At 34.4% G+C, this 27,866-nt stretch overlaps 6 protein-coding genes across 6 annotated transcripts; 3 read left to right on the top strand and 3 right to left on the bottom strand.

Annotated features, from left to right (window-relative positions):
• Positions 1 to 295: 295 nt before the first annotated feature.
• TRIADDRAFT_23353 (uncharacterized protein) lies at positions 296 to 3,156 on the top strand (the record flags this gene model as incomplete). The annotated part of the gene is made up of 17 exons (XM_002111154.1): positions 296 to 399; positions 468 to 527; positions 615 to 700; positions 778 to 823; positions 916 to 982; positions 1,118 to 1,215; positions 1,314 to 1,395; positions 1,467 to 1,558; positions 1,638 to 1,683; positions 1,768 to 1,811; positions 1,930 to 2,011; positions 2,104 to 2,124; positions 2,202 to 2,268; positions 2,370 to 2,508; positions 2,608 to 2,719; positions 2,820 to 2,927; positions 3,010 to 3,156. The coding sequence occupies 17 exons, from the start codon at positions 296 to 298 to the stop codon at positions 3,154 to 3,156; spliced, it is 1,401 nt and encodes a 466-aa protein (XP_002111190.1).
• Positions 3,157 to 3,608: 452 nt separating this feature from the next.
• Positions 3,609 to 4,895, bottom strand: TRIADDRAFT_63796 (uncharacterized protein; the record flags this gene model as incomplete). The annotated part of the gene is made up of 5 exons (XM_002110619.1): positions 3,609 to 3,822; positions 3,996 to 4,122; positions 4,300 to 4,391; positions 4,527 to 4,617; positions 4,792 to 4,895. The coding sequence occupies 5 exons, from the start codon at positions 4,893 to 4,895 to the stop codon at positions 3,760 to 3,762; spliced, it is 477 nt and encodes a 158-aa protein (XP_002110655.1). The 3' UTR covers positions 3,609 to 3,759.
• Positions 4,896 to 9,507: 4,612 nt separating this feature from the next.
• Positions 9,508 to 13,439, bottom strand: TRIADDRAFT_63795 (uncharacterized protein). The gene is made up of 7 exons (XM_002110618.1): positions 13,182 to 13,439; positions 11,564 to 11,669; positions 10,698 to 10,825; positions 10,381 to 10,462; positions 10,089 to 10,177; positions 9,751 to 9,877; positions 9,508 to 9,657 (listed from the first exon to the last, which is right to left on the bottom strand). Exons 1-7 carry the CDS (start codon positions 13,391 to 13,393, stop codon positions 9,589 to 9,591), a joined length of 813 nt encoding a protein of 270 aa, XP_002110654.1. The 5' UTR covers positions 13,394 to 13,439; the 3' UTR covers positions 9,508 to 9,588.
• A 1,427-nt stretch (positions 13,440 to 14,866) lies between these two features.
• TRIADDRAFT_54892 (uncharacterized protein) lies at positions 14,867 to 19,186 on the top strand (the record flags this gene model as incomplete). Its single annotated transcript, XM_002111153.1, has 19 exons — positions 14,867 to 14,923; positions 15,493 to 15,576; positions 16,126 to 16,222; positions 16,542 to 16,603; positions 16,715 to 16,804; positions 16,945 to 16,995; positions 17,093 to 17,113; positions 17,236 to 17,274; positions 17,402 to 17,427; positions 17,499 to 17,574; positions 17,689 to 17,760; positions 17,850 to 17,915; positions 18,007 to 18,051; positions 18,197 to 18,274; positions 18,450 to 18,521; positions 18,613 to 18,675; positions 18,778 to 18,817; positions 18,891 to 18,982; positions 19,088 to 19,186. 19 exons carry the CDS (start codon positions 14,867 to 14,869, stop codon positions 19,184 to 19,186), a joined length of 1,230 nt encoding a protein of 409 aa, XP_002111189.1.
• A 560-nt stretch (positions 19,187 to 19,746) lies between these two features.
• On the bottom strand, positions 19,747 to 22,380 carry TRIADDRAFT_54891 (uncharacterized protein; the record flags this gene model as incomplete). Its single annotated transcript, XM_002110617.1, has 6 exons — positions 19,747 to 19,895; positions 20,044 to 20,145; positions 20,245 to 20,352; positions 20,847 to 20,996; positions 21,391 to 21,456; positions 22,224 to 22,380. The coding sequence occupies 6 exons, from the start codon at positions 22,378 to 22,380 to the stop codon at positions 19,747 to 19,749; spliced, it is 732 nt and encodes a 243-aa protein (XP_002110653.1).
• A 1,658-nt stretch (positions 22,381 to 24,038) lies between these two features.
• Positions 24,039 to 27,287, top strand: TRIADDRAFT_63794 (expressed hypothetical protein; the record flags this gene model as incomplete). The annotated part of the gene is made up of 6 exons (XM_002111152.1): positions 24,039 to 24,106; positions 26,001 to 26,078; positions 26,224 to 26,347; positions 26,640 to 26,801; positions 26,940 to 27,059; positions 27,186 to 27,287. 6 exons carry the CDS (start codon positions 24,039 to 24,041, stop codon positions 27,285 to 27,287), a joined length of 654 nt encoding a protein of 217 aa, XP_002111188.1.
• Positions 27,288 to 27,866: the final 579 nt, after the last annotated feature.

Here is a 27,866-nt window from a genome sequence, read left to right as displayed (position 1 = left end):
TAGAGAAGCAGAGGATCGGATACAAAAAATTACCGAACATTCCAAATTTTCTGAAATGGTTAAAAAATATTTACTATGGCGCTTTTATCGAATAATTGATTCGATAGTGATGGTTATTTTGTAAATGTTAAACGTATCTTTGTTCTTTTTTAACAGTGTAAAAATTTAATTAAGGAGCTAATTGTTGAAAAGGTAAACCTAATATTTTAATACTAATACGCGTATTTGTGGCCGGCGATAGTACAAATATTTCGAATTACATTTTAACAACGCTTTCTTATTTGCTGGTTACACAATGTACTATATACGTATTTACGTACAGGCTCAAAGTGAAAAAACTGCTGCACGCAAATTATTACAAGAGAATAATTTACGTCTAGGACATTTTACAACTTCAAGGTTGAATCGTTAATTACATGGTTTGCTTTAAAAATATCAAATAATAAATCCTATGAATTTCTCAACAGACATGGAGCAAATTTTGTAGAAACCTGGGTTGATGGCATGGCGTTTAGTGAATTAAATAGGTTACATAATAAGTGCCCAATTTTTTATTCACCATTTTAGTCATAAATTTAATAAAGCTAAATCATAATAACATTTGATTTTTATAGAGAAAAGGAAGAAATTAATCGTCTTAAGGAGGAATTTGAAAAGCATAAGAAACAATTACTTAAAAGAAAGCCTCAAGTATCTACTGGTATGTATTTTGATGTTATAGATTATCAGCAGAATTACTATGTGTTCTTTTAATATTTATCGAATTTGATTATATAGCTAAAACGAAAGGAGGGAAAACATCAAATAGTAGCGAACATGATCAGTTTGTAAAACCTGCTAGTAACAGGTATCGTGCTGTAATTGAATAATATTTTTAAGTAATGATGGCATTATAGCCTAATGATCTTTTATTAGTTTGACTACTGATGAATTCTATGAAATGGAAGAAATATTGAAATTAAGAGCAGCTGCTATAAGGAAGGTAATCGATTACGGCCATAGATGATATTTAACGCAATGAGTCGTCTACGAATGCCGCTAGACTTTGGACGAATATTTTTTACCTACATATCCATGATTCAGTTTTCATTTCTTATTGACTTTATCCTTTCAATAGAGAGAAGCAGATGTTTTAGCTGAGTTGGAGAAATTGGAACGTGAACGTACTCTACATATACGGGAATTGAAACGTATTCATAATGAAGACCAATCTCGGTATGTTGGAGTATATTTTCCTGTAGATAATAGATATTTTTTATGAGCTAGCCTATTTATTACACCTTCGCAACTAAGTTACTATCTTGGATATGCAGCTTTAAAGACTATCCAATTCTAAGTGAAAGATACCTACTTTTGCATCTAATTGGAAAGGGAGGATTCAGTGAAGTTCATAAGGTTTCATAATTTGTTTTCCTTTTTTGCAATTATCACGTTGTAGTCATTAATATATGTTATAATATTAATAGGCAATGGATTTACGAGAGCTACGTCATGTTGCTTGTAAGATTCATCAATTAAACCGAGATTGGAAGGAAGATAAGAAGGCTAACTATATCAAGTATGTTTGATATTTGAACCTCAAGGAATTTAAATTTGTAGTAACGTAAAATTTTATTAATTAAAAATTTGTAATACAGGCATGCTCTTCGAGAATACAATATCCACAAAAAGCTAGATCATATTGTAAGTACAATGCTGAAATTTGAGTCCGCAATGCTTTACATTGCAATATTTTTGCCTGATTACGGTTACTTCTATTATTTTTAGCGTATAATAAAGTTATACGATGTTTTCGAAATCGATGAAAATTCGTAAGTTTCAGCAGAATAACGTCAAATATGCAAATATTTAATTCAATGATTTGTTGCTGATAAGTTTTTCTTGTGAACTTTTCACACTTACCTGTTAATGTATCTACGATGTAACTAGGTTTTGTACAGTTTTGGAATATAATAACGGTACGGATTTGGATATTCATCTAAAGCAGAGTAAATACCTTCCCGAAAGAGAGGTAACGTATCGATGTCTATCAGACTTGATATCTGATGATGTCATTTGTATAATCTTAATTAATGCTTATTTTAACTTAAATGAATTATGAAGGCAAGGTCCATTGTCATACAAGTGAGTTTTTATTGCTGTTTTGTTGAAATATAGTGTATTTTGTTGTCACTCTAATTATAAAACATGCACTTTTTAAGGTTGTTAGTGCACTACGGTATTTAAATGAAATTAAGCCGCCAATAATACATTATGATCTTAAACCAGGTAAGATGGAACAGTTTTATACGTTATTGACTGTTGTAAATAATTTCTGTGCTTGCTTGCTTGAAGGTAAATTAAATTTTAATCTTGATTTTGTGAAATAGGCAATATTCTCCTGGGCTCGGGGGTTTATAGTGGTGAAGTAAAAATTACAGACTTCGGTCTTAGTAAGATTATGGAAGACAGCGATGACTCAAATTCTGATGGTTTAGAACTTACTTCTCAGGGGGCAGGCACTTATTGGTATTTTCAAATTAGTTATAAAGATTTTATACTAGCATCTTTTCAATGTAAGATTATTAACTCCGCACATACACTCACTGTCCTTACGATTTATCTTAGGTACCTACCACCAGAGTGCTTCATGATTGGTAGAGCACCCCCTAAAATATCATCAAAAGTCGATGTTTGGTCTGTAGGTGTACTTTTATATCAATGCTTATACGGTAGAAAGGTAATACCGATAGTTTGCTATTACATAACGACATGCGGGCGGTTGCTAGGACCGTATTTGTTACTTTATGATGCAACTGTGATTTAATTTTTTAAAACAGCCTTTTGGACATGACATGTCACAATCGGCAATTCTCGAACAAAAAACTATCCTCAAAGCGGTAACTGTAGATTTTCCCAGTAAACCTGCAGTTAGTTCTGAGGCAAAGGTAGACCGCTTAAAATTTTATTCTTTATAGATAAACTTAATTAGATGCGAATTTATTTGATATTATTTGGGTTATTTTACAGAATTTTGTACGGCGGTGTTTACAATACCGTAAAGAAGATAGGCCGGACGTTTTAAGCTTATGCGACGATCCGTATTTAAGACCAAAGAAACTGGTTAATCAAAGTTCCAGTAATGTTTCCTCTATTTCAAGCAATTCCTTACCGTAATTCTTATTACCGATCATAACGCAGTCGTTTGTGCATCCTTTTTTATTATCGTAAGAATGTGCTTTATATGCTGCGTGTAATGTATGTACATGTCTCTAAGCTACACTGTTTTATTTAGTAATATTAACCCATTGTTTATTTATACCAAGTAACAAAATTTATTACAATTTTATTGAAATCTATAGTGTATAATAGCAGTGAGATGATCATAACTGTAACCGAATGCATTGGTATGATTATGATTGAAAGTGTACAACTGTACATAGAACATTGATCCATAACATCACATCACAAATAGAATAAGCAAATAAAATAGATGATGCCAACTTGAACTAATTGTTTTGCATGGCTTGAAATACCTCCTTACAACAAATAGTTTATTACAAATAATCATACTATGTGATCATAAAAAATACTCTACAGATTCTAATTACTGCATCAACATGAGACTGCCACTAGACAACGACCTATATGCGTACGCGTATAGAGTACTTACATTCTGCCAATTAGACAACAGCCTCCAACATCAGCTAGTTGTAGTTACAAAACGTTTTCCTTCATTAGACAAAATGAGCTGGACAATTCATGAAACGTTACACAGCCCTAGAATTTCTCGTAATCTGACCTCCAGCAGAGGATGCTGTTATAGAAATATACTATTCCGTCCTGTAGTAAAGTTCATTGTAATATATGAATTAGTTTAGCCGTTTACAGATATCATATAATGTACTATAGATTCGGTTACACCAATCTAAATTATTCTATTGTGCTATAGTAATAATGCAAGAAGATAAATTCTAGTCTGTTACATTCCGTATGGGAATTTGCATAATACGTACCTTAATAAGACCGGGTAAACTGCTCCAGAAAGAACGATTAGGGATGATATCAAGGCCTTCTTTATGTCCTACAAATTTCAGAAACATCATTCCACCGAGGAAGTATACTATTACAACGACGAAGAATCTGTACAAAAAAATTACCCATTTATTAGAAATTTATTATTATAAGTCAGATTGTTAATTGAGTTGCAACACAGATTGCAAAGAGCGATATTGCTTATTCCAGGTAATAATGGGTAATAGCTCCATAAAAGAAGTAGAGGCTAGTTGAGACAAAAAAGATAGTGGGATTGAGCCTTACATGATCACGAGAACGCTACCAGTGCTTAATCCCCCAAGGCCAGGAGGTACACATGCGCCAGGACAAGCGCATCGGTGAGTGAGATAAAAATACTGTTGACGAAAACAACCTCAAGATGAGATAATTTAGAAATTCATAAAGTAGAATTGATTTATGCAGGATAATGACAATTTTCTTTTCACAAATTTCATACCATTAATTACCGGAGATTCCTAAATGATACTTACATAATGTTCTTTGTGATCTTGAAATTCTCCAACCGTTAGGATAGAAGCTATATTGACGCTTTCATCGCAAAGTAGCGTTACGATAGCAGTTCTGTATAGATTGATATGACAATTAATTAATAATGAAGTGACAAGGTCCAAAGTAAATTTATTTGGTGAAACTGGATGAGTCGACTTAACTTAACGAAATTGTCATTATATCATCTAGTTTTTCAATAAGAACACTACTTTAAGCTGTGTGAAAAATGATGCTACATTATTTTACCTTCCTCCAGCGGTGTAAGTTAAAGTAACATTACCATCAGGCGTTGTACCGTATTCGGTGGAATTTTGGTACCCGACTGGGTAGTAAAGTGTACTAGAGGCCATTTGGCAAACCTGTTAAGGAGATGGCGTACGATATAGTCAAGATAGTATAGCGTAGCGTATTAAAATAGCACATTTAACGAGCAAACTAGTTTACTTAAAGCATAAATTTAAAATTTTGCCATCGAATTCAAAAACTTTTGAGTGTTCATATGTAAGCGTATTAACCGCTACTCGGTGAAGTTAATCATGGTTTTATTTCGAATAGCTATCGTACTAAACGACATACTTTTTAGAATGATTCTAGTTAAAGTTCGAGGCAGCGTAAGGAGAGCATAGTTTCCTATTGAATTCTACATATACAGTACAACATACACTTGCGAATGATGATTTGGAACGTAATCTACTGTAGGGTGCTCTGATGTATAAGCTGCCTAGTTATGACTGTATGCACGCGTAAATACAGTACAGAAATGATTATATAGTCTGAAAGAATTTACCGCTGCTTTATGGCAATTCTTTTCAGTAAATGGTAGGCAGGGATTGTAGGAATATTTCGTCTTGTCTCGCGAGGTATCATTAGTTCCTCGATCGGGAAAGCTGTCAGTTATTAGGCATAGAAAAATCATTCTTAAAATTAGAACAAATTGGAAATATTGAAAGTATTTGCGTTAATAGAGCGTATACATTACTGCTAGTCGATCTTCAGATCGATTTACTAGTTTCTGTAAATGAATCCATGTTCTATACTGTTGTTCCTAGTAATATTCGAGCAATGGTTTGTCTACTGCAATTATCATCGTTAATCTACATAAAGCCTTTGGTCGATTACTGCTTATATGCAGTTACGATTATTCGATCAGAGGAAGGTTGTTTAGGTGGGGAAATGTAACTGTTTGGCTGTGTCGCATTTCCCTGATTGGCTAAAATATTTGAAAAGATACTTTTTAATTGAGATACTTTCTGATTAGAGCGGTTGATCGGCCAGTCCTCTGGTCGATTACATGACTACCAGGTAAAGTTATTAAGTTTTAGCCATTTTGACAGTAATGATGTACAGGCATGCAGCACCATCTAGTGCCGTAGAAGACATTAAAGTGAGGTCTATCGTAGTCTACGGCACTTTCCCGCACAGGTAAACGGCACCTTATAGTAGCGCTATTTAATTTTGCGACAGCTTTGATTCAATTAGATTATATATTATGTCGCATAAAGCTCATAATAAATTAACATTATAAAAGCTTTGTTCTTCTAATTAATACAATACAGTAAGAGTGAAATAGATAGCTAGTAATTGCCGAATATACTACTGATCGTCATCTTTCACTGGAAGTAATTGCAATCAGAGTGATTTAGAACTCTATCTTTGATCACCTATAACATTATCAGTTTGGCATCATGCGTAGGTATACTGTACAGTGCTGTACTACAGATTTATAAACATGGCAATAGACTACAAGATAAGCTCTAAATTCGATTTGTAACTACTACCGATGGATTACTGAGCGCAGTCTTTAAATCGGAACTTTGCCATTGCCGTAGAGTAAAACAAATTGTTTAGACCTACGATTTTTTTGCGGACGATTACTTCAGTAAACATCAATAGTGAGAGCACTAGGGATTTATAAACTTGGTAATGTATTTCTACAGTACTGTATATCAAGTGTGGCTGTCATTTTCGTTGATATGAGAAACGATAGTAAGAAGAATCATTTTTTTTTAAGCATGAACTACCTACACAATGAAGAGATGAGACAGAAAGATAAATGCAATTACTAGAAATTTCAAGTAGTAATAAATAATAATTGATAATAATATCCCTTAAGGAATAAGGAATGATCAATTCCGTCGCTCAGCATTAGACGCGTGATTGTCGATGGATAGCCTTGCTATCTTTTGTTTTTCCAATATTGATGAGAGCGTTGTCCTGTATAGCATTAGCATTTGATGACAGAAACTAGCAGTGGCAACGTATAGGAACTAGATATTACATTGAAAAGCACTTGACAGCTTTAAAAATGATCCCAAATCGACATAAACGATGAAATTACAAGACTTACGATGGTTTTCCAGTCTTCGCTATCTCGTATAAGCTGATGATTCCTACAGGTTTGTTGTCTTTCATGTATTGACAAGTACAATGTTCATAAATGCCGTTGTAATTCTCGATTTTTTGGCAAGAGTACGTCTCTCCATTAATGTAAATTAGAAAATGGCTAAGAAATAGCACTAAAATCCAGGTAATCTTGACCATTTTGCTTAATAGTAGGTCTTGATTCACCGACTTCCAACTACTTCTCGGCAAACCTGGCTGGAATATTGAGTACCAGGTTGGACAATAAGTTTGAACCACGGCAGCTAGGGCTGATACAGTTGTTGGCGTCTAGCATTCGTTCATACCGTACACTAGTTTATTGACTGGTCATTCAGGCACATTACTATAAGCAAGGCTATCTCCTCCTTGCCCATACGAACGTATATTCCACAAGGTAGTGTATTAAACTCTCTACTGTACGACCAAACCAAAACAACCCAAAGGCATTACGTCATGCCAAAACAAAACGGTGCTGAAACGGTACTGAAACGGTACCAACTAGTGACTGCCAGGAACACCTGGGTTAGTATCAGCTAAGTACGGTATAGGATGGACTTCAATCAGTATGACATCATGGATAAAAAAATCAGCGATCAGTCGATACTGGAGCTCGATGGAAAGGGATAGCGATAGAATGAAAGGAATGGACGAAAATCATGGCAGTATTCCAAGGAAATTCATCGCTTTCACTTTCATTCATGAAGAACTACTTTACTGGGATATCTAGAATAGAGAGAGAGCTAATTTTGTTCCCTTCTATTAGAAGTGTACAATGAAAACTAGGACGTCTTGATATTGACTCTCGGTATTCAGCAATCTATTATTTCAAATTAGTTAGTAAATGGACTCCCATATAGAAATGAATTAGTAGATGTTAGTCAATACGTGCTAGTTTTGAATACTATCTCTCAAGCTTTTCAATTCCCAATGATGTTGTGATTGTCGCTAGAGACATTGGTTTATAATTGAATATAATAGTTCGTCATTGGTCATTTTACTTAGCATTTGCAAGCTTATGTTGATAACAGTTGCATGCATAAAAATAATATACGTGCATTAAGGTGTCTATTTTAGTTTTCAAATGCTAATTATACGCGTATATAGGAAATTCTTGAATAATGCATAGTTATAGAGTAGTGGTTGCCTTATCAAAATGATCACAGCACCATGATAGTACAATGTTTCATGGGTTATAAACTCGCTTATTGAATCAGTCTATAAATCTATCATTATAGACAGTTTGGGGAAATTTACAATAATCATAAAGAATGAATTCATAGCCAGAGACATCCACCGTTTCTTATTCATCTACTTGGTCGTAGATTTGGGCCAATATAGAGAGCGATAAATATTGGAGGGGTTAAGAAGAGATTTTTTCCTAGGACTTGGGGCAAAAGTGAAGTGATTGGTCGATCAGCTACCATAGTTATACCCTAGTTATACATTATAATATAATAGGGGAAGGTTGATAAAATATTTGCATTAAAAAATTGATACCAATGCTGGGCTCTTAGTCCAGAACAATCAACTAATAGAGAAATATCCAAAGTATTTGGTGAATAGATATAAACAGTACAGTCTAAAGAGAAAAAAATCGACGGATTTAGTAAGTAGCGGCGTACTCTTCGATACTGGGATATACAGTAGAGCGTAGGGCAAATTGGTACTCCTAGACCGCTTAATTCGGTCATATTTATAGGTAAAACGAGAAATTTCTTCCGTAAATATTTTACAAACTTCGATGAAGCATTTTATAAACTGCAATTGTATTAAATTAATGCCTTAGCACAATAAAATTAACACCTAGTAATATAGACTGCTGTGAGGTATAAAGACTGTTACGTTCTATGGGGGTACAATAAAAGTCTGTAAGCAAATGACTGGTAATATACAGTAGAATCACTTTTATTAAATTTAAGACGGTACTGTACAGTTCTAATGATGAAACTGTACCTAATATGTTATTGGTACTGTACCGATACACCACAAAGGTAAAGGAGCAACGATGACTTCCAACGCGATTTGACTTATCGTACTACAAAAAATTGAATTTATCATTACTTTCAGCAATCATATGTATGAATCCCACAAATTGCCGGTAACTTTGTCACTGCGAATTTTATAGTCGATTCTATTTAAATAAACAGTTTAGAACGAATTGGTATAAATGTTATACACTACTTCGACGTTTCAACTGTGTAGGCGTATTTCCATCGTCACAGATAGGTCAATTTCTGTAATTAGTAAAATAAAAGCACCAACAATGACGCGCACATTAGCTCATAGAATTAGGACTCTAAGGATGAAAGTTAGCGTTCGTCTACAAACTACTGTATAAAGAAGTATAGAAATGACTCTCACCAAGACTTTACATACTAAAATATTTTATTTTTACTTTCAGCAACAATATTGTGTGCATTACAGTTGTTTACTAGTGATACAGTATCATGATCTATCTTCCAGAATCAGCATTTACAGAACTGCAACACGTCAGTAGCATCTACATATGTAGCAAAATCACTAACTCGTGAATGTTTACAATTTACAAAATTCAACCGATGTGGATTTGCTTCGTAATATGTGTTAGTGATATGAAACAAGGACACAAATTAGAATTGAAACGAATAGGGGTTTATCGATTATCTGTTAATATCGACTACTTTAGATTTTATCATACGATGAATCGGATCCACCTCCACTGCATCGAGAAAAGGTAAATGCAAACCCTTCCTGCAAATAAAAAATATGAGAAAACGAATTTTGAGATAATTCTATAGCAGATTAATAATACTAATTGCAAGTGTAAGATAAGAAGTACTGTACTTTAATAAGTGATGGCAAACTAGACCAGAATGATACATTTGGAATCGCTTCAAAGCCTTCAGCATTGCGGACATATTTCATAAATATTATGCCACCAATAAAATAGACGGACAGTAATACAAAGAATCTAAAATGTAAATTATGAAGACAGAATCAGTACTTAGCTTACAAGCACTTAACTATTAATGCAAATCAGAAGGGGCTATTAGCCAACTTTGTTACGGCCTTTGTAGCTACTGCCTTTACTTGCAGTAACTTTAGATCCTTGATATCATTGATGTATTACAACATAAGATTACAAATATAGGAATAAATTTATAAATAATTTCAATGCGTACATGATTAATAGTACACTTCCACCGCTTAGACCTCCAGGCCCAGAAGGACAACCGTTTGGACAGGCACATATAGTCGAAAGTTCAGCAAACTATAAAAATAAGTATTGCATATTTGAGTAGCAATTAACCAAATATGACCTGATTTTACTTATTTATGGCTGTTTTGAGTATGCGATATGTAATTGAGTTTCAAGAGTCATACCGCTTAATTAATTTCTATTTCATGATCCTAGATATTATACTAGGTGAAATAGAATAGTCACTAGTGATACCAATTTAAGTAAATCCTTACATAATTAGCACCATTGTTTGCTAAGGCTTCGAATACTGGCTTAGTTGCAGTTTTATTACATACCAAGGTTAAAGTGAACGTCCTGAAAAGAAAGGTAACAATTAAAAATAAAATTTCCTAGTTGTAAATACGAGAAACTACAGTGTTTCATACTTATAACTCTAAATATGCTTACAAATTTTACATAACGACAAAGACAACAAACTGTTTCATACTAACGTTCCTATAACTCAACGACTGAGCTTCAATTGACGGAGTATAAATTAAATACAAAATATTGCAAATAGTATGATGTTGAGAATAAAGAATTATAGTACCTTAATTTCTGTTCGTATAGGTGCTTATACACAAATTGAACATTTTTCTGAGTATTAACTTGGTATGTAACGGGTGATGGTAACCCGATTGGAACATACTGTGAAGGACTTTTTAAGGTCTGGCAGGCCTACATGTTCATGTAATAATTAATAAAAAAGTAGTTAAGCAGTTGCTAATTAAATAATTAAGGAAATACTCTTCAATTACTGTGCAATGCGGTAAATGATTTTATTGCATTACATGAGTCAAGAATATCAGCAAGTATTACTAATACAGCTGCTTAAATGTTTAATTGAACTTGGTAGATTGAAGTTGTATTATTGCTATTTCTATTTCAAATTTTGACTGTAAGAAGAGTATCCTTGTATTGTATGTGAAGAATAATGACAGTCAGCATGATGCAATAAAAGTTCAATGGGTTACAGTGCGCGTATTTCACCTAGTTTGTTAATATATTATCATAGTCTATTTGCGCTTTTCCATACCTCTAGAGTATGATTTTTACATTATTAGAAGTAGAGAATGTACTGCACAGTATGAGAATTGAACACTATGAAGAGTGATTCTTACAGTTACAGTTATAGATTTATTAAAAGTGAATACCATAAAAGTTTGCAAATATTTTAATACTCTACTCATGACTATTTAGTTAGTATTTTATATACAATGTTGTAGCATAGTATTTAACAGTAAATTAACACTATTAGGATGCCCTGTCAGATACGCTATAAACTGTCGACAAAGTGAGTAAATTTGTAATTGCTGTGAAGGAGTAATAAATACTGTGAACGCGTGAGTACACATATGTCGTGTAGGGTTTGCATGAAACACAACCATTAATTTAGGCAGATTTGTATTTACATACCGCAACATCTTTACAGCTACCTTTAGTTGGAGTTCCAGGCTCAGTGAAATTGTAGCAGGGGCTATATGAAATACCTTCAGCACCTTTATTGTAGGTATCGTGGAATCTAAAAATTGCAAGATTTTTAGTACCGACAATAGTACATTAGTAATAATGATTCGCATACATTGCGCACCTGCAGTAGTAGCAATATTGTATGCCAACCGCGTTAAGCCGATCAATTATTACGATATACTACGTAAAAACTGCATTCTATTGGATATTCTCCTACACCCGAGTTGTTATATTGTACGTGATAAAAACTGATGTATAGTATAATGAAAGCATGGAGAATTTGTAAAAATTATAGCTTTCTATATCCCCAAAATATAAACGCGGATTGGGTTGCGATTCTTCCATGGAAATGGAGATATGTCATAGCATTGGTGAAACTGTTAGATCCATTCGATTAGACGCACCTACCAATTTTTACTGTACTGTACTCTGCCATATCATATCTACTGTGCGTATAATGTCATCCAAATAGAGAGATCTGGTAATGAAGCTGTACTATATAGTGTCTCATAAAATTGTTTTATCTGCAGGAACATACAGGATCATTATTTCAATTGGTTTTCATTTTTGTGATACATGACGATAAATGATATTCATGGGCATTCATTGGTTATAGTAATAAAGCAACGATGTGCTCATTTGGCGAGAATAAAACTTTTAATACTAACACTTAACAAGCTTGTACTGTCCACTAGTATAGGGAAATAATTTACTATTAAAGTCGGCTACAGATTGGTATGGAATCGATATCTCCAAAGTTGAATCTGATCATCGACGGTTGATCAGGGAGCCATTTATGAGTACAGTACTAAATGATTATATCAATAATTAGTCGATACCCTGGAGGATAATTATTACTATTATTATTAATTATTTTTAAAGCAGTGTCAATAATACTCAAAAATGGTAGCTTAATAATCTAAAATATAGTATTGCGTGGAGCGCATTGACATTAATTCAATGATATCCATTAATTATGCAATGTACTCTATCTACTGTAGCTTAGCACGTAACATCCATACAGTACTCGGTAGAAATGAGTCATTTTAGGCTTCCATGATGTTGTTCCCTGAACTGATGTAGTCAGTCAATTGACTTCCAAACTTTTTCCGTTTTCTAGCTTGTCTCTTTAATATCTTATTACAACTACAGTAATGTCTCTATGTTGCATAAATCGGTAGTGATTACTTTTGAAAATGGGATTTAATCCAGAATCGATAGGCGAGGGATATCTCCATTGCCGATTCTACAAGATACATGAATTATGCTCTGATGGTTGATAGGGATGCCCTTGTATGGTATAATGCACTAATACAGTACAGTATAGCAAAGTGCAGCATGCGCGGTTTGTAGTTGTGCAAAATTCATTACGTAATTATTCGCCAAGAATGGATCAAGTTTATTGCTATCGCATAAAAACATTTTCATTTTTACACCAATGATCGAAAAGTAGAAATAAACTGTTTAATCAAGCAAATACCTACTCTAGTAATAAACTGTCCACTTTTAGTAATGCCTATTCTTGTTTATTTACATGATATACCATACTACGCGTAGACTGTACCTTGGCTTATGGTCATTATTTGCTAAGGAGAATAAAGACACAATTCCAGCTACGTTCCCATTATTTTTCAGTTGGCATCCACAGTCTAAACCGTTGACCACATACTTGGTGCAAATCGATGAGCTAATAACCTGGCATTGAACTGAGGAGCTGAAGCAGGCGACAATGATTAAAAGCAAGAAGAGGTTCAAATTGGCTTGCATCTTGTACATTAAGCGCTCTCTAAAAGTGGCCAACTGCCTTCAAAGTGCTCGTGTGATTGATCTGGAGCAAGATGAAGTAAGTCAGCGCCAGAAGATTGATGTCCGTATCATACAGGACTGTACGGTAACTGTCCAGTACAGCGTACAGTATACTGTACTGTCGTCCAGTCACTCCACTTACAGACTACAGTACAGTACTGTACAGTGTACAGTACAAATTTTGACAAGTCCCCGCGATACTGTACTGTACCGTAGAATAGATCATGTGATTCGTGCGTGTTTAGCCATGGAAATTGACCTAGTGTACAGTAGGTTTTAGCCAGGTTTACCCAGTCTGTCGTACTCGAGTTCTTGCTGAATCGACCTGGTCGCAGTAATCTTTTAGCAAAGCACAGTAGCATAGTGCAGTACAGTTTAAAATGATCAAAGTTACAATAACGAGCAAAATAAAGTAGCAACTGCATGCCGATTGATTCATCATAAGTTCACAATAAGCGACCACTGCATTCATGAATGGAAAGAGGGATGCAAAGCGGTCATTCCTCCATACTAAAAGATGAATTTAATTGTTTTAGTAGTCATTCCAACTGGATTGCCTATCTGCAACGGTACACTGTACAGTACCGCACAGTAATAGCCGCTCAATTTGGCGTGGGGTTCATTTTACAGTACTGTACACTGTAGTATAGTACTGTACTGTACAGTACTGTAAGCAGTGCACAATGCAGTACTGTACTGTACTGTGTACTGTAGTCGAGAAACTGCGCCGCCGCAGACGACACTACGCTTAACTACGAACATAACAACTGTATTGTACTGTAGTCTACACTAGATACAGTAGAAAGGGCTTTGAATTACTCAATACTGCGCCGCCGCAGACGATACTACGCGTAACTACGAACATAACAACAGTACAGTACTGTACATACAGTGTACTGTAGTCTACTGTACTGTACAGTACACTACTGTAGATACAGTACTGTAGAAACGGTTTTGAATTACTCAATGCTGCGCCGCCGCAGACGATACTACGCACACTACGAACATAAGAACTGTACACTGTACTGTGTACAGTACAGTACAGTGTGATCTTTTTCGTTCCAGATTATTAAATAAGTACTGTAAATGCTTTAATATTGACCAAATCATGTAAAAAGTAATTCAAACGATAAGTTAACTATTCAGCTTTATATTCGTATAATTCTTATTACGTTTTGATTCACACTCGTGATTTTAGGGTACCTTAAAGTACTCTGATTCGAACTGGTTCACACTGTACTGTACTGTACTGTGCTGTAGTCTACTGTACTGTACTGTACTGTACACTTGATACAGTAGAAACGGCTTTGAATTACTCAATGCTGCGCCGCCGCAGACGATACTGCGCTTACCCTCTTTGCACAGACTCTATCTCGCTCGATGTCTTCGACCAGTGCTGTCAAAAAGTTCAAGCAGACTTCAACAGCAACCAAGCGGTAAAAAATGGCGACCAACACTGGCACAAGTGGTAGTTCTAAATATGGTGGTATCGAAGGAATTGTACGTATTGACAGCAGTAAATCAGTAGAGTAAAGTAAAGCAAATAGAAAATCGGTCATGATAGAGGTGTATATATTCACAGCGAGATAGCGAGTAGGATCAAATAAATAATCAATGTACTCTACTGTATTAACGCTCTGTTGCTCAGAAGTGAGTACGACACACGTCAAGATATCTTTTATCAATCGACTTGATCCACTTTTGCTGCTATCGTAGCAATAGATTAGGTAATTAACTCAATATTCATGTAGTAATGCGATCAACTCTACCATGGACTATACATTGGTTGATATTGAAGGTTATCACTTCAGTGAGTTATTTCTGGAAAGTACAGTAGAATTGTCAGTGCCAGTGTTGAGAACAGTCCAACTTTCAAATACTTGGGTTACTGTACAACACCCATTTTCCCCCCAGTATTCTACTCTAGACCAAGTCTCAAATTTTGAATGACAACAAGTAATTGCACGGATAGCGTAGTGACTACTTCTGCAGTAATACAGATCTATTTAGAGTATCAATGTCGTTGCTTGTAAATAATCATTTAATTGAGTATTGCCTGCTTTGTATAGGACAATCAGCCTGATGTTTTCGAAACTGGTGGAGAACCAACCAAGGAAAAAGAGAAAGAGAAAGGTAAAGAAAAAGAAATGAAGGTAAATCAGCTTAATACACAAACAATAAATTGCGGTAGCTAGGATAATGATGATATAAGTTGCACAATTACTTTGATGTGTACAATCGTGTTGTATACTGTACTTGTAGTAGAGTAATAGTTGCCCAAAATGCTACCAGAGGCAAGTCCAAGAACTGATTTACTTTGCATCATTTTACAATATGCTCGTTGTTATGTCATCGAAGTATGAGTAATGTAAGCTACCATACCATACTACAGTACAGTACAGAATACGTGCATTGATTTTGATCATTTAATTTAAACGAGCTTTCTGTTCAAAACTGTAATTAGTATTGAATATTCAATATGCCTCAGTGTTTCAAGTCGTATTCTAGTTGAAACTGGATTTGACCCCTTAAAAATTAAGAAGCACACAATACATTAAGACAGTATTAAGTATGGTAGGTGTTCAGATAAAATGCTTGCCATCATACCTCAAGAACAAATGTTAAAGCTTCCGCAAGCAAATCTTTTCTTGGATATTATGCAATACTGTATTGATAGCTAAATAATAATAATAAAATTTTAGGGAGGCATTGAAAGTAAAACGGTAGAATTGATACCGATGAACGCTCAAGCATCTTACGAACAATTTAAGGATAAATACATAGATTCCAAGGATGCAGGTAAGAATGAAATAATCTATTCTTACCCCCTAAAAATTGAATTAAAAAATACAATTTGACTCTAGAAAAGATGTAATAATCTTTACAACTCGACATGTCGTAGAAATAAGCCGCGTATCGCTGTTAATGTGTCAATACTACATACACATTTCGGACTTTGATAGGAATTGAAATTTAAACTTAGTTCAATGTATACTGTAGTAGCCGGCAACCCAGCTATCCTATTACTTATCTGAAAGTTCTATTGAATGACATTGTTGCGTAATGTTAGTATGAGGTAAATTCATAAACTTATTGAATAATTTTATATTCTTGTTAGACTTCACTGATTCCATAAAAGATGGTCGAAATATTGGCTACGATACAACTGAATACGAATTAGTAAGCTCCTGTCTCGGAAATGATATGGACGTATAGTATCATAACGAGATTATAATCTTTTAGCTTTGTACTATACATGTGCTCTATCTAATGTCATAACTTGGACGTTAGGCTGGTGACGAAACTGAAACGCCATTGCAAAAGTACCAAAGATTGAAAATTGAAATTAGTCAATTTACCGAAGAAATTGACAAAATTAAGGTAATATAACATGCACGATATTAATTATTGATATGCTATAATTTGATTTTAAAACTTTTGCTTACTATGAAGGGAAATCATTACATTAAATCGACTTTATCTATTTACGAGCATCAATTCTGTTTTCGAATATTATATAGGCAACTATGACGGAAGAAGCAGATATCAATCCTGTTGAATTGTCAAAGCATGTATGTTTTACAAAGATTAACATGCTAAAAATATTGATATCAATGATGCTTTACCAATGTTAAGTACCTTAATCTTTTTCTTTGTGTACAATTTCAGGTGAAAATCCTTCAAAAACAAGTCAGTACTGCAAATAAATTTCTCAAACTATCGCTTCCCTGAATTTGTGCTTATCTTATCCCACTATTAAGTACTATTAGTACGTAGATTAATGACGATGTTTTTATTTTTAATTTATATAGTTGCTGGATACAAACATTGAAGATTTGGCTAACGTTGATGTAAGAAGCTTTCAGTTAAAATTTCATTTACTATGCAGTGTGTATACGATATGATATGTTAATTGCCTACTAAGAGTACTTGTTTTGATTCTTTACGTCGTATACTTTAAATACAATGATATTCTAGGTCAAAGGAGACAGCGATATATCGAAGTAAGATTGACGAAATTGATCGCTTTTCTCTTTGAAACCACTATTTATCTTACAATATTGACTCCCTGCAGGAAATTACTAGCACAGATCGAAGCATTTAAGGGAGGAAACAAACCTGCCAAAGCTTCAGCTTCAAGTGGCGACAAGGTTAGCTGATTCATTCTCAAACAATATTTATTTTATATACCAGAATCTTTTAATAATAGAATTACGAAATTCGTAATCATATCAATCAATCTGATATCAACGTTATTTATGTAGAGCAATACCGATTACATCACATATCAACTATATTACAGACCAGAGCAAGCAAAATTTAATGTGTTATCTAAGGTAGTGTGGCCCTTTATTAATTATGATGAAAATATTACTTTATACATTTTTCAATTAATTGACTAATGTTACTTACCTTAACTTTAAAGGCCGCCGAAGTAGAACAGAAATTGCAAAAATTAGAACAAATTGTCGGCAAAGATAGCAGGAGATTAGTAAGAGATTTATATACATTATCGTTCTAGCAATGGCTAACGAATTGTAGGCAAAACTGGAAGCTAACTTTGCAATTTATTTGTTATATAGCCAGCTATAACGTCCGATTTAGATCCAAATAATAAATCATTAGCGGTAAGTGCTTGATAATGTGCTGTAAGAAATTATCAAGGTGGTTTTTCTTAGCTAAGTTTGATACGGTTGCATTACTTTATATTCCGTAAAAAGCCTATTTTTTTATTAGCACTTAATGCCTCTTGATTTAACATAACTGCAATAGGCGGCAATCTACGCTCTACAAGCAAAATTTTCCTTATTGGATTCGGCAAAAATTGAACACGTAGATGCTAGACTACAGGTCTGTCTTGATTTTATAATTTCATTAAACACTGATTTACAGCTTATAGTAATACCGTATTGCATAAGTTATGTCTTATTTTATGATGTTCAAAAGTCATCCAATTTAACGAAGAGATACAAAAGTACTTAAGAGTAATATTGTTTTATTAATTATCCTTATCGTTGGCTATTAGGCCGTTCTCCAACGTATTAATGAAATAGCTGAAAAAACTGAAGGGATTGATAAAGCTGAAGAAAAATCCAAGGTTTACTCGAATTTTGTTTTACGGAAGAGTAACTCCGGTAGTAAACAATACATCAAGGATTTCATGCTCAATGAATATTAATGCAATTTAGGTATCCGAAATCTACGATTTTATGTCCAAATGGGATGCTATTGCCTCCTCCATACCCGATATTGTACGAAAATATCATTTTCATTTTATTTGTCTGTTCGTGTTTTTGCGATTGAAATGTAATCAAATTTTTAACTTATGATACTATTTTTGATACTGTCTTTAGACTGCCCGATTACAAACCTTGAAATCATTACATCATCAAGGTAATGGATATATCCTTAATGGACATAAATTGGATAAGTAATAGTTTTAATTGTCATCGAATATTTATTTTAGCTAGCACCTTTGCTATAAATCTGGCCGGATTCAGCAATGCCCAAGATCAAATTTCAAATGCTTTACAATCGCAAGCTAAAGTCCTTCGTCAGGTAAGGACACTATAATATTTATGTTAGCAATTTACTTGAAATGTTATGTCTTAAAGTTTAGCGATACTGTGGTATTTCAATCATATTCCGGTTCTCACTTAACAGGTTCAGGAATCGCTTGTGAAAAATATGACTGTTATGCAGTCGAATGTCTCCAGTATTGAGTCAAGAATTGCTACTTGCGAAAGTAAATTGCGGTCTTAGGATTGATATTTAGGTTATTTAGGTACTGTACAGTAAATATTGCTTCAGTAATATATTAATAGCGCAGTGTTCGACATAGTTGTGACACGAACACATGAAGGTAGCATAAATATCCTATAATGTCTTCTCTGTTGTCATTTTGCTTCATTATTTTATTCGAGTGAGTTTTTTTAGTTACACTATCCTAGAATGCAATGATTACTGCATTTAGGATCAATCGTCAATTTACAAGTTTAAGGATAGAAGTAGAAGATAAAATCTAATCTATATTTATTACTTTCAGCATACTAAGTGAACTGCTGATTGTTTAATATTAAGAACTATATTAGCGTTTAAAATTTTGTTATGTTCAATCTATTACGGTGCTGTAATATTTTCTTGTACTTGTTTGTCTGACACCTAAATGTATTTTGAAAATTTTTCTTACACAGGCTAATAAACTATACGTACAAATTTTTTGCAATTGTTTTTAAGTAAGAATTGTAACTTATGATTTATTTTCGAATGTTTGATATAATATGCACGCCAAAGCAGAATAAGTTATTACTACAATACTTAAGTTACAATTGTTGTGGTCTATCTACCGGATTATTTACATATTCTTGAAACAAACTTCGCACGCCTTTAACGAAGATTCTTAAATTTCCAGAACGATTAATTTGATCGATGAGCGACTGCAGTCCAGAAACGCTTGGCACACTTTCAACCACTACATAAATAAGTGAAAGTTAGCATATAAATTATATTATATATGATCTACAGTATATACAATGTGATGTGAATAGCAATAGGTGTAGTTTGCATTTTCTTGATTTACAGATTGAGCTGCATACATATGTTTGTTATACCAGGCTTACCATAGTATTGCTTACTAAGGCTGTCAATTCCAAAACTAACGCAAAATTCTTTCTGATCATCGTTGGGATCTATTCTAGTATAGATGAACTTCATTTTCTTATCTACAGAGTAAGACTAGCGTTTAATTTTATGATAGTTCTACGAAATTTCTTACAACTGAATCTATATCAAAGTAAGAAAAATGCCAAGTATTATACTACCTTTCGTCTTTTCAATCTTTAGACCTAGTCGCTCTTGAAACATTTTTACAGCTTTTGCATAAAATTCGACATTAGTAATCTTTGCTGCCTCGCGCACGGATGAAATCTCTGCATTAATGAATATATCAAAACAATGTCAGTTTTTACTAAGGGTAAAGAAGTTTTCACTTTAAATCAGAGTTCTATATGTCACTGTGCATCGTATAGAATAGCAAAAATGCGGTATTGATTTATCACATGGTTTGGTTTCATATGTTTAACAACCTAGACTATTATATATGTCAACTTTGAACGATCATAATATCTTGCGCTGTTATTTCTGTTTAAACTTTAGTGATAAAAATAATAATAGCAAGAAATGTAAATCTAAAAATCTGTCCTTTTCTTACCATACCAAATATGTATGAAAAATGAATTAGCATTTGGTAAAGAATTTGATATTGAAATGAAGCTTCGATAGAATCTCTTTTAACTCATATTTACTATCCGAAAGCTATAATCGATTTCTAATATTTCTATACAGTATCTACTGTAAAGCGATACTATTACAAACGCAACTATTAGCCAGTTTGTTCAATAGCAAAATCAAAGCAAACTCTTACGTTCTTTTTCTTCCTGTATTTCTGTAGGGACTTGCTTTAAGCGCATTTGTATTTGTTCATTTTTGACTTCAACTTGTTGCAAATTTGATTCTTCTTGGTAAATTTTTGAATTTAAATGAGTAATTTTGTTGCGACCTTGTTTCTTTATTTCTGTAAAAAACAGGAATGTGGTAGGCTCAACTATCAGCAATGACTAGCATTACACCGTACAGTAGGATCAGTTAAGTCCACTGAAAACAGATTGGTCCATTGATGATTTTATCGATCTGTTTTAAGTGGCGGTAGCGTGGACTTAGGCCTGGGCAACTGGCTTGATGAGTATAAGTTCTATCATCGTCAGTTTTATGAACATGAAGATGTAATTGTAGGGTAGTCCGTGATAATACATATATATATATACTATAGATCTATACGAGTATAATTGCAATAGTGTGCGAGCTTGAATTCTAAATTTTTCTATTATCTCGATAGTACAGCACTGGGATCAAGTGAGGAGGAGATTTTGTGTCAATTTTTGTACACTACAGAGTACATCTAGACTTACCTCGTTGACGACGGAGATTTTCACGCCTAGCATCATTTATGATTTCATTATAATCGCTAGCCAGACCTGTAATAATTATATAATAAAAAATTGTTGAATTCTACGGGACGTCCACGTACGTATGTCAACATTGATCTTTTCTATTTTAATTTACTACCACATCATTTGAGAGTTTGTAATAATTCATTTTTTATAAATGGCAAAGAGTTGCAGTATAAAGCGCGAGCAAATAAGGGTGCTGTAATACCTTGGAGATGGTTAATCGTTCATGTATGTCTCATTGGTAACTTTCAGAATGCATGGAGTGCGCGCATACAGTACAGTAGTGTAGTACTTGGTAGTTGTTTGAAATAACAAATTCAAATATTATAGATTGTGGTTGCAATGCATATAGAGGGTTAAGCTTCGATCTAATCTATTGCAACGTTGTAAATTGATTGCCATTCCCTGAATAACTAATCACTGGCACATTATCGTATAGCATGTTGTCATTGATAGCCTATTCAATGTCGTCCTAAAGGCATTGATGAAAATGTCAACACGAATGGAAATCAATGGCAAAACGTCGAGTGCAATCACCCAAGGATCGTTGCAAGATTTTGAATCGTGTCCTCTCTATTTTCTGGTATAAAAGGAAGTATTATACTACAATAGAATCCCTTCATATAGTATTAGATCGATTTAAAAATCAATGATAATCATGTAGCTCATGATCCCTCGTAGAATATGTACTGGTGAGAATTGAGTGGATTAAGTTTGGTGTTTTTTGTCCCCTTCAACACTGTCAACCAAGTTGAACCAATGGAACATGGCAAAAGAGAATCCCTACTTACTTTTATAATTTTCTAACTGGCAATCCGCTTCTTCAAGTGAATTTTCCAAATTTTCATTCAATGGAGTCAAGAATTCATTCCTATACTTCTCTTTAACAAGATTCAGGTGATATTCTAACTGAGAGGCTTGAATTCCTTGAAATGTTGCGTTCTCCATGATGGATTTAACCGTTGGTCCACCACTACGACAACAATCGCTTGCGGTTCTGCTTGCTAGAATGAATATTTTCCCGTATTTCCTGATGTCACAGTATGATGCCGCAGGATTGTACCGCACACTGTATAGTCTTCAATTTGAATTTTACCGCTGTAATATAGACCATAAAGGGATCGAATCGAACCGGACCGAACCGGACCTTCTCCGGTCTACCGTTGTTTAACGGTTTCTCGATACCAAAGTGACGTCATATCGTACAGTACTTCTGATACAGTACTTTTTACTGTAAGGTACAGTGTACAGTACTCGAAGAAGGCCTGGAATCAGCATTCTTGGACGGACAGACCTTTCGGCCTCATTTCATGAAAATATTGTTTCAAACACTTCGTTATGACATTACATTAGTATACGAACGGTCGATTTTCAATGGACTGGTTTTTTCTCATTCAGCAATATTAGCTTCAATCTTAATCTTATTATCCATGACTAAGTTTTGCTTGGAAACAGTTCTATATATAATCGTAGATGTTATTTAAATTAGTACCAAAGATTTCGAAAATAGCCACGGAAGATTTATACTACAGTAAGTAGGCATTTTTCGACATTTACTAGACATCATTGGGTAAGGAAAGTCCGTCTGTCCGAGGGTAGGGTTGGCCCATGTCTTTCTTCCAGGAGTCCATGATCAGTTGACGACTGACCACTACAACATATTGTACCTGGAAGTCAAGTACGCCACTACTACTCGTACAGTAGTCCAGTCATGATACAGTGCACTGTGTTTACCTCTTGTTAGGGGGCTTTTTTTCACCACTTACGATAAAGTCCGAATCAACGATTGTTTACCCTACGTTACTGTTTCCGATTGAACTAACTCCAGATTTAGTCCATGATTTTACTATTCAAGGAAATTGCATATACTGTAGAGAAGCATCCAGTTACGAGAGCACTACACCCGTCAGTAGAAAAAGTGCGATCGAGAACAGTGATTCGGTGTACTAAAAAGGAGACGGCTGACTACTGTATTTTCCTCATCATCTCAACGGAAACCAATGTGTCTCAAATTCGCTTTCAGAAGTAGTGTAGAGTAGAATAACCCCAAAATATGCCAAGCCCCCCTCGTTCCTATTAATGCATGATTGGAGAGATGAAGGCAGACAAAGCGGGGATTACAAGTACTTCATTCAATGCGTTTTAGTTGCGATTTATATTTGTTTGCTCAGATCATCCCTCTCTGTCTAGTCCCTGGTGGATTGGTCAGATCGAGAGTGCGCAGTCGTTAGTAAGGTGAATACAGTATGGCCAGGCCACTCATATCAACTGTGGAAGGAACGTCACAACGGCGACGGCAGAGTGTACAGTACATACTGTACAGTGTACAGTACAGTACTGTAGCACAACTCATGAATTCATCTATCCGAAACCTGTCATGGGGTTGCTCGAAAGTCGAAACGGGAAGTCCATCGGTTGCTTGGTGATCGATGATTTCTATTGATTTGAAACATCATTGACTGGCTTAATACTGCCCTATTTCCATTTTACAGGAGACAATTTGAACCTGTTGTGGTCCATTTTACCTTGGTTGACTTTTATCCAAGCCAATCTTGTATGACTTGAACTAAGCAAGACAGGACGTAAACATCGATTGGCTAGCAATCATGCAACCTTCCGATTATTTCGCTTGGATGGCAACTTTGTCAACGATAGGCCTCTATTTAACCGGAATGTAAGATCCACTTGTTCACTTATTCAACAAGATAGATATCACATTTAAATTCTTTCGAACATCATTAAAATCGCCTGTAGTTAAAAAGAATAATGCAACAAGTCACCATTTTATTCATACCACGTTGTAAGAGGATGTTCACGGCGATATCGTCGGTATAATATCATGTCCCACTATAAGTGCGCTCAGGTAGCGATAGCTGTTATTCAAAGCGACGGTAGCCTACTGAATTATGAAGATGGAACACACATCCATTCACATTTTTTTTGGGGGGGGGATATAAATATGGCTGTTGGCTATCTTATATCTTTAGCCTGTGTGGCACCTTGATGCATGGTGTGTCTGAACTGCTTTTCAAGGACACTTGCAACGATCATGTCATTTCGTCATAGAACATTCAATCCTGTTCACTTTCAACGTGATATTCTTCTTCATTGTCCAATCTACTATTGTAGAAACCAGTCAACAATCTATAAATATTTTATTGCTCGTCATGATATCTCAACTATCTCCATCTGCTATTCTCATCAATTCTTCAACTAAACACGATCCATTTGTATTGCCTGAGGATATTCTCCTTGATCGTCATTTGTAGCTGGGGACGACCGAGCCCCATTCATCATACACGACTGCTTTATTACATACAATCAATGCTAATACATCGATGATAGAGTAATCGAGACTACGCTTAATAAACAGTACCATGTGCAATTGTACATGGCTCTTTCTTTAGTAAAATCACTATCTACTTTAAGTAGGGATTAGAAGAAATCTCGTCTCCGTGCATAAACTAATGATAGTACTTATCCGACTGCTTACGGTAACGTGCGAACTAGAAATGACCTGATTTCAGGGAATAATCGTATATCTTACTCAAGTCATCTTTCTCGGATATGCTAGGGATAGTTGCAATAATTTACTTGTAGGATTATATTTTGGGGGTATTCAATGTGAACGTGAGTTAGAGTACTTACTGTGGTTAACGGTGATTATCATAGATCGGTTTACAGACTCGTACTGTAATTGTCCATTATTATTATTATGTCAGAGATCTTTCAGTTTCAAACTGAGGCTGTAAAAAATATACAAGAGGTTGTGCTGTAATTTGAATTTTTCACTCATTATTTCTCAATCGTGAGTCAAACCAATGATAACGACTGTAAATCGATTATTCTACAACTATATACGTTTAGTACATATAGTGTAGTTAGGAGTTGCACTACTGTACTGTATATTATTGTCGAGATGAAGCAGAGACAGTAAGGAAATTTAATGTCGCTATCTCCAAATATGTCGCAAACCTGCTCGCACAATTCATGTGTTACAAATCAGACTCGGCCTAGCTACAAAGTTATACTAAGTAGCATAGAAGTACCGTGGAGGTGTTTCTATCGACTTCCATCAATACGATTGTTACATTGGCTATCGTTGTTGGAAACTTTGAAAATTACTGCTCTTCAAGTGTAAGCCGCTACAACGCAGGACTAGGAAGCATTTAACAACCGTGCCGATCACTAAAAATACTACTGTAGTTCGAAAGGGATTCTGTTTCCAATTTACGCTTAAAATTAATATAATACCACCATAAATTCCCCTTTTGCAAATAGTTGACATTTACAACATTCTGCACGTACTACTGTTTGCAATGGTCTTGTTTTATGATCATTAATTGTATTAATCACTGACTCCCTGAAGCTCATAACCATGTGGTATTGTATTACTTTTACTAAGTCAAAGTCTATAATAGTAGCTCTTAAAGCCTAAAAAAGTTTTACTACAATTAATTCATATCTTTACTCGTATCATGAATAAATGCTATGATAAATATAGATACTGGAATAAAGAGTAAAATTTTAACTCTAAAATAATCAATCACTACTTTGAATCTATTCAGTCAAACATGCAACAAAATTTTTAAAAATGGTAGTTCTTCCAACGTTCCCTACTTTCCAATCCTGGCATGCTTGACTAGGTAAGCGTCAATCTAGCTTTCCAGAGTGGATTTATAACGACTGTATTACAACTGATGCCTTTGCTAAATTAATGTAGTAAAATCAATTTTTTTATAGTTACTGATACCTAAATTGCTTCGTATGCTTTCAATTTTATTGTTACAGTTGTACTCTTTGGCTAAAGTATGGAATGCTATTGCAAGATAAAGCTTTAACCATAGTTAATGTTATTGGTGTTGTCTTAGAATCTATTTATGCAGTAATCTATTACGTGCATCTTAGTAACAAGGTAGGAAAGCAGAATTTGCACTTGTTCTTTCTAATATTATTTATTTATGCACATAATCGTAATACAAGCATAAATTTATCTATGAGCTACCATTGGATTCCAGTACAGTATCATAAATGTTGATAATACAGCTGTTTAAATCGATTATGTTATTGCGGTACTTGAGTAATATTATCACTTATGCTAGTAAACTTGGGTACAACCAACCCTTTTACTAAAGTTCCTATCTTCATAAATCAAGCCATCTTGGGTCATCGGAATAACATTAGTTATTTTTGAATCATTCTTCTAGAGTTCAATCAATAGAATGACACTTTATGCCGGAGCTTTTATACTCTCAGTATTAGCCTATGTAAAATATGGCATCAGTAGTTATGACGTTGCCTTGAACCTATTAGGTATAATCTGTTCTCTTACAACCATCATAATGTATGGGTCACCCTTAGCCTCGGCGGTAAGAGCGATAAAATTCAAATTGAAATAGTAGTTGCTAGTTTTTTGGCAAATTATGGTTATTGTTACAGTAGCATATCTACGATGCTTTTATCATGATATTTCAGTAACACGATTGCTAATCTTCGCGTGATTACAGCTAAAAGTCATCCGAAATAACAGTAGTGAAAGTATGCAGCTATCTTTGTGTTTAGCTAATGCACTAGTATCCTTCGAATGGGGTGCGTACGGCTATATTATCGGCAATCAATTTGTCATGGTAAGTAATGACATAGCGATGTAATTGAATGATTTTATACCCGTAGAACTGTGCATGCTGGTAGAATGAATGGCATACGGTTATAGTCTTATTTGAAAATATCGATAAAATTTTTTGACTCTTCAGATTCCAAATACAATTGGTGTAGTACTTGGTGTTTTACAGCTTGTGTTATTCTTTCGGTATCGTGTTGAATCATCCAAAACTGACAAACAAATACCAATATAGTACGGTAATGGAAAATTTAATTGGGAAATTTCTAAATTGATCTCTGAGACGTGTACAGATTCTCCATATGTGTGAATTCTGAGACGCATTTTCCGATGATTAAAAAGTTGTCTGTGTAGATTGCTACTGTAAATTTCATTTATTTTGCCCCAATAACTTAACTTATAATTAGATATTCACTTCATGGTAGTTTTGTAGGTTTTTAGATATCTGCCTAGGACAGTTGATACGTGATTTGTATGTCGATTTAGAATATTTGAATATTACACAATGAACAAATAGTAACCTGAATGTACTGTACATAATAAAATGGTTCATTTTGAATTGATAGGAATAGATGCGTTTATCTAATTTTTCCATATTCTTGATAAAAGAAAATTGTTGTAATCAATAAAGCAATGTGTATATCATGTTAATAACTTGAACGAATTTATTTTCATTGTTCATTGAAATAGTAATCGATTAGGAGGTGATGATGGTTAAAATTGTACCTGAATGTATTCAGTTGTCATATTAATACCGGTTTAATGTGTACATATCATATTAACGGATAATTCGTAGATAAAAGCTTCAAATAAT

This window comes from Trichoplax adhaerens, genomic scaffold (genome assembly GCF_000150275.1).
Source record: "Trichoplax adhaerens TRIADscaffold_3 genomic scaffold, whole genome shotgun sequence".
Taxonomy (NCBI): domain Eukaryota; kingdom Metazoa; phylum Placozoa; class Uniplacotomia; order Trichoplacea; family Trichoplacidae; genus Trichoplax; species Trichoplax adhaerens.
The sequence above is the reverse complement of the archived record's forward strand: the minus strand, read 5'-3'. Positions and strand labels throughout refer to the sequence as shown.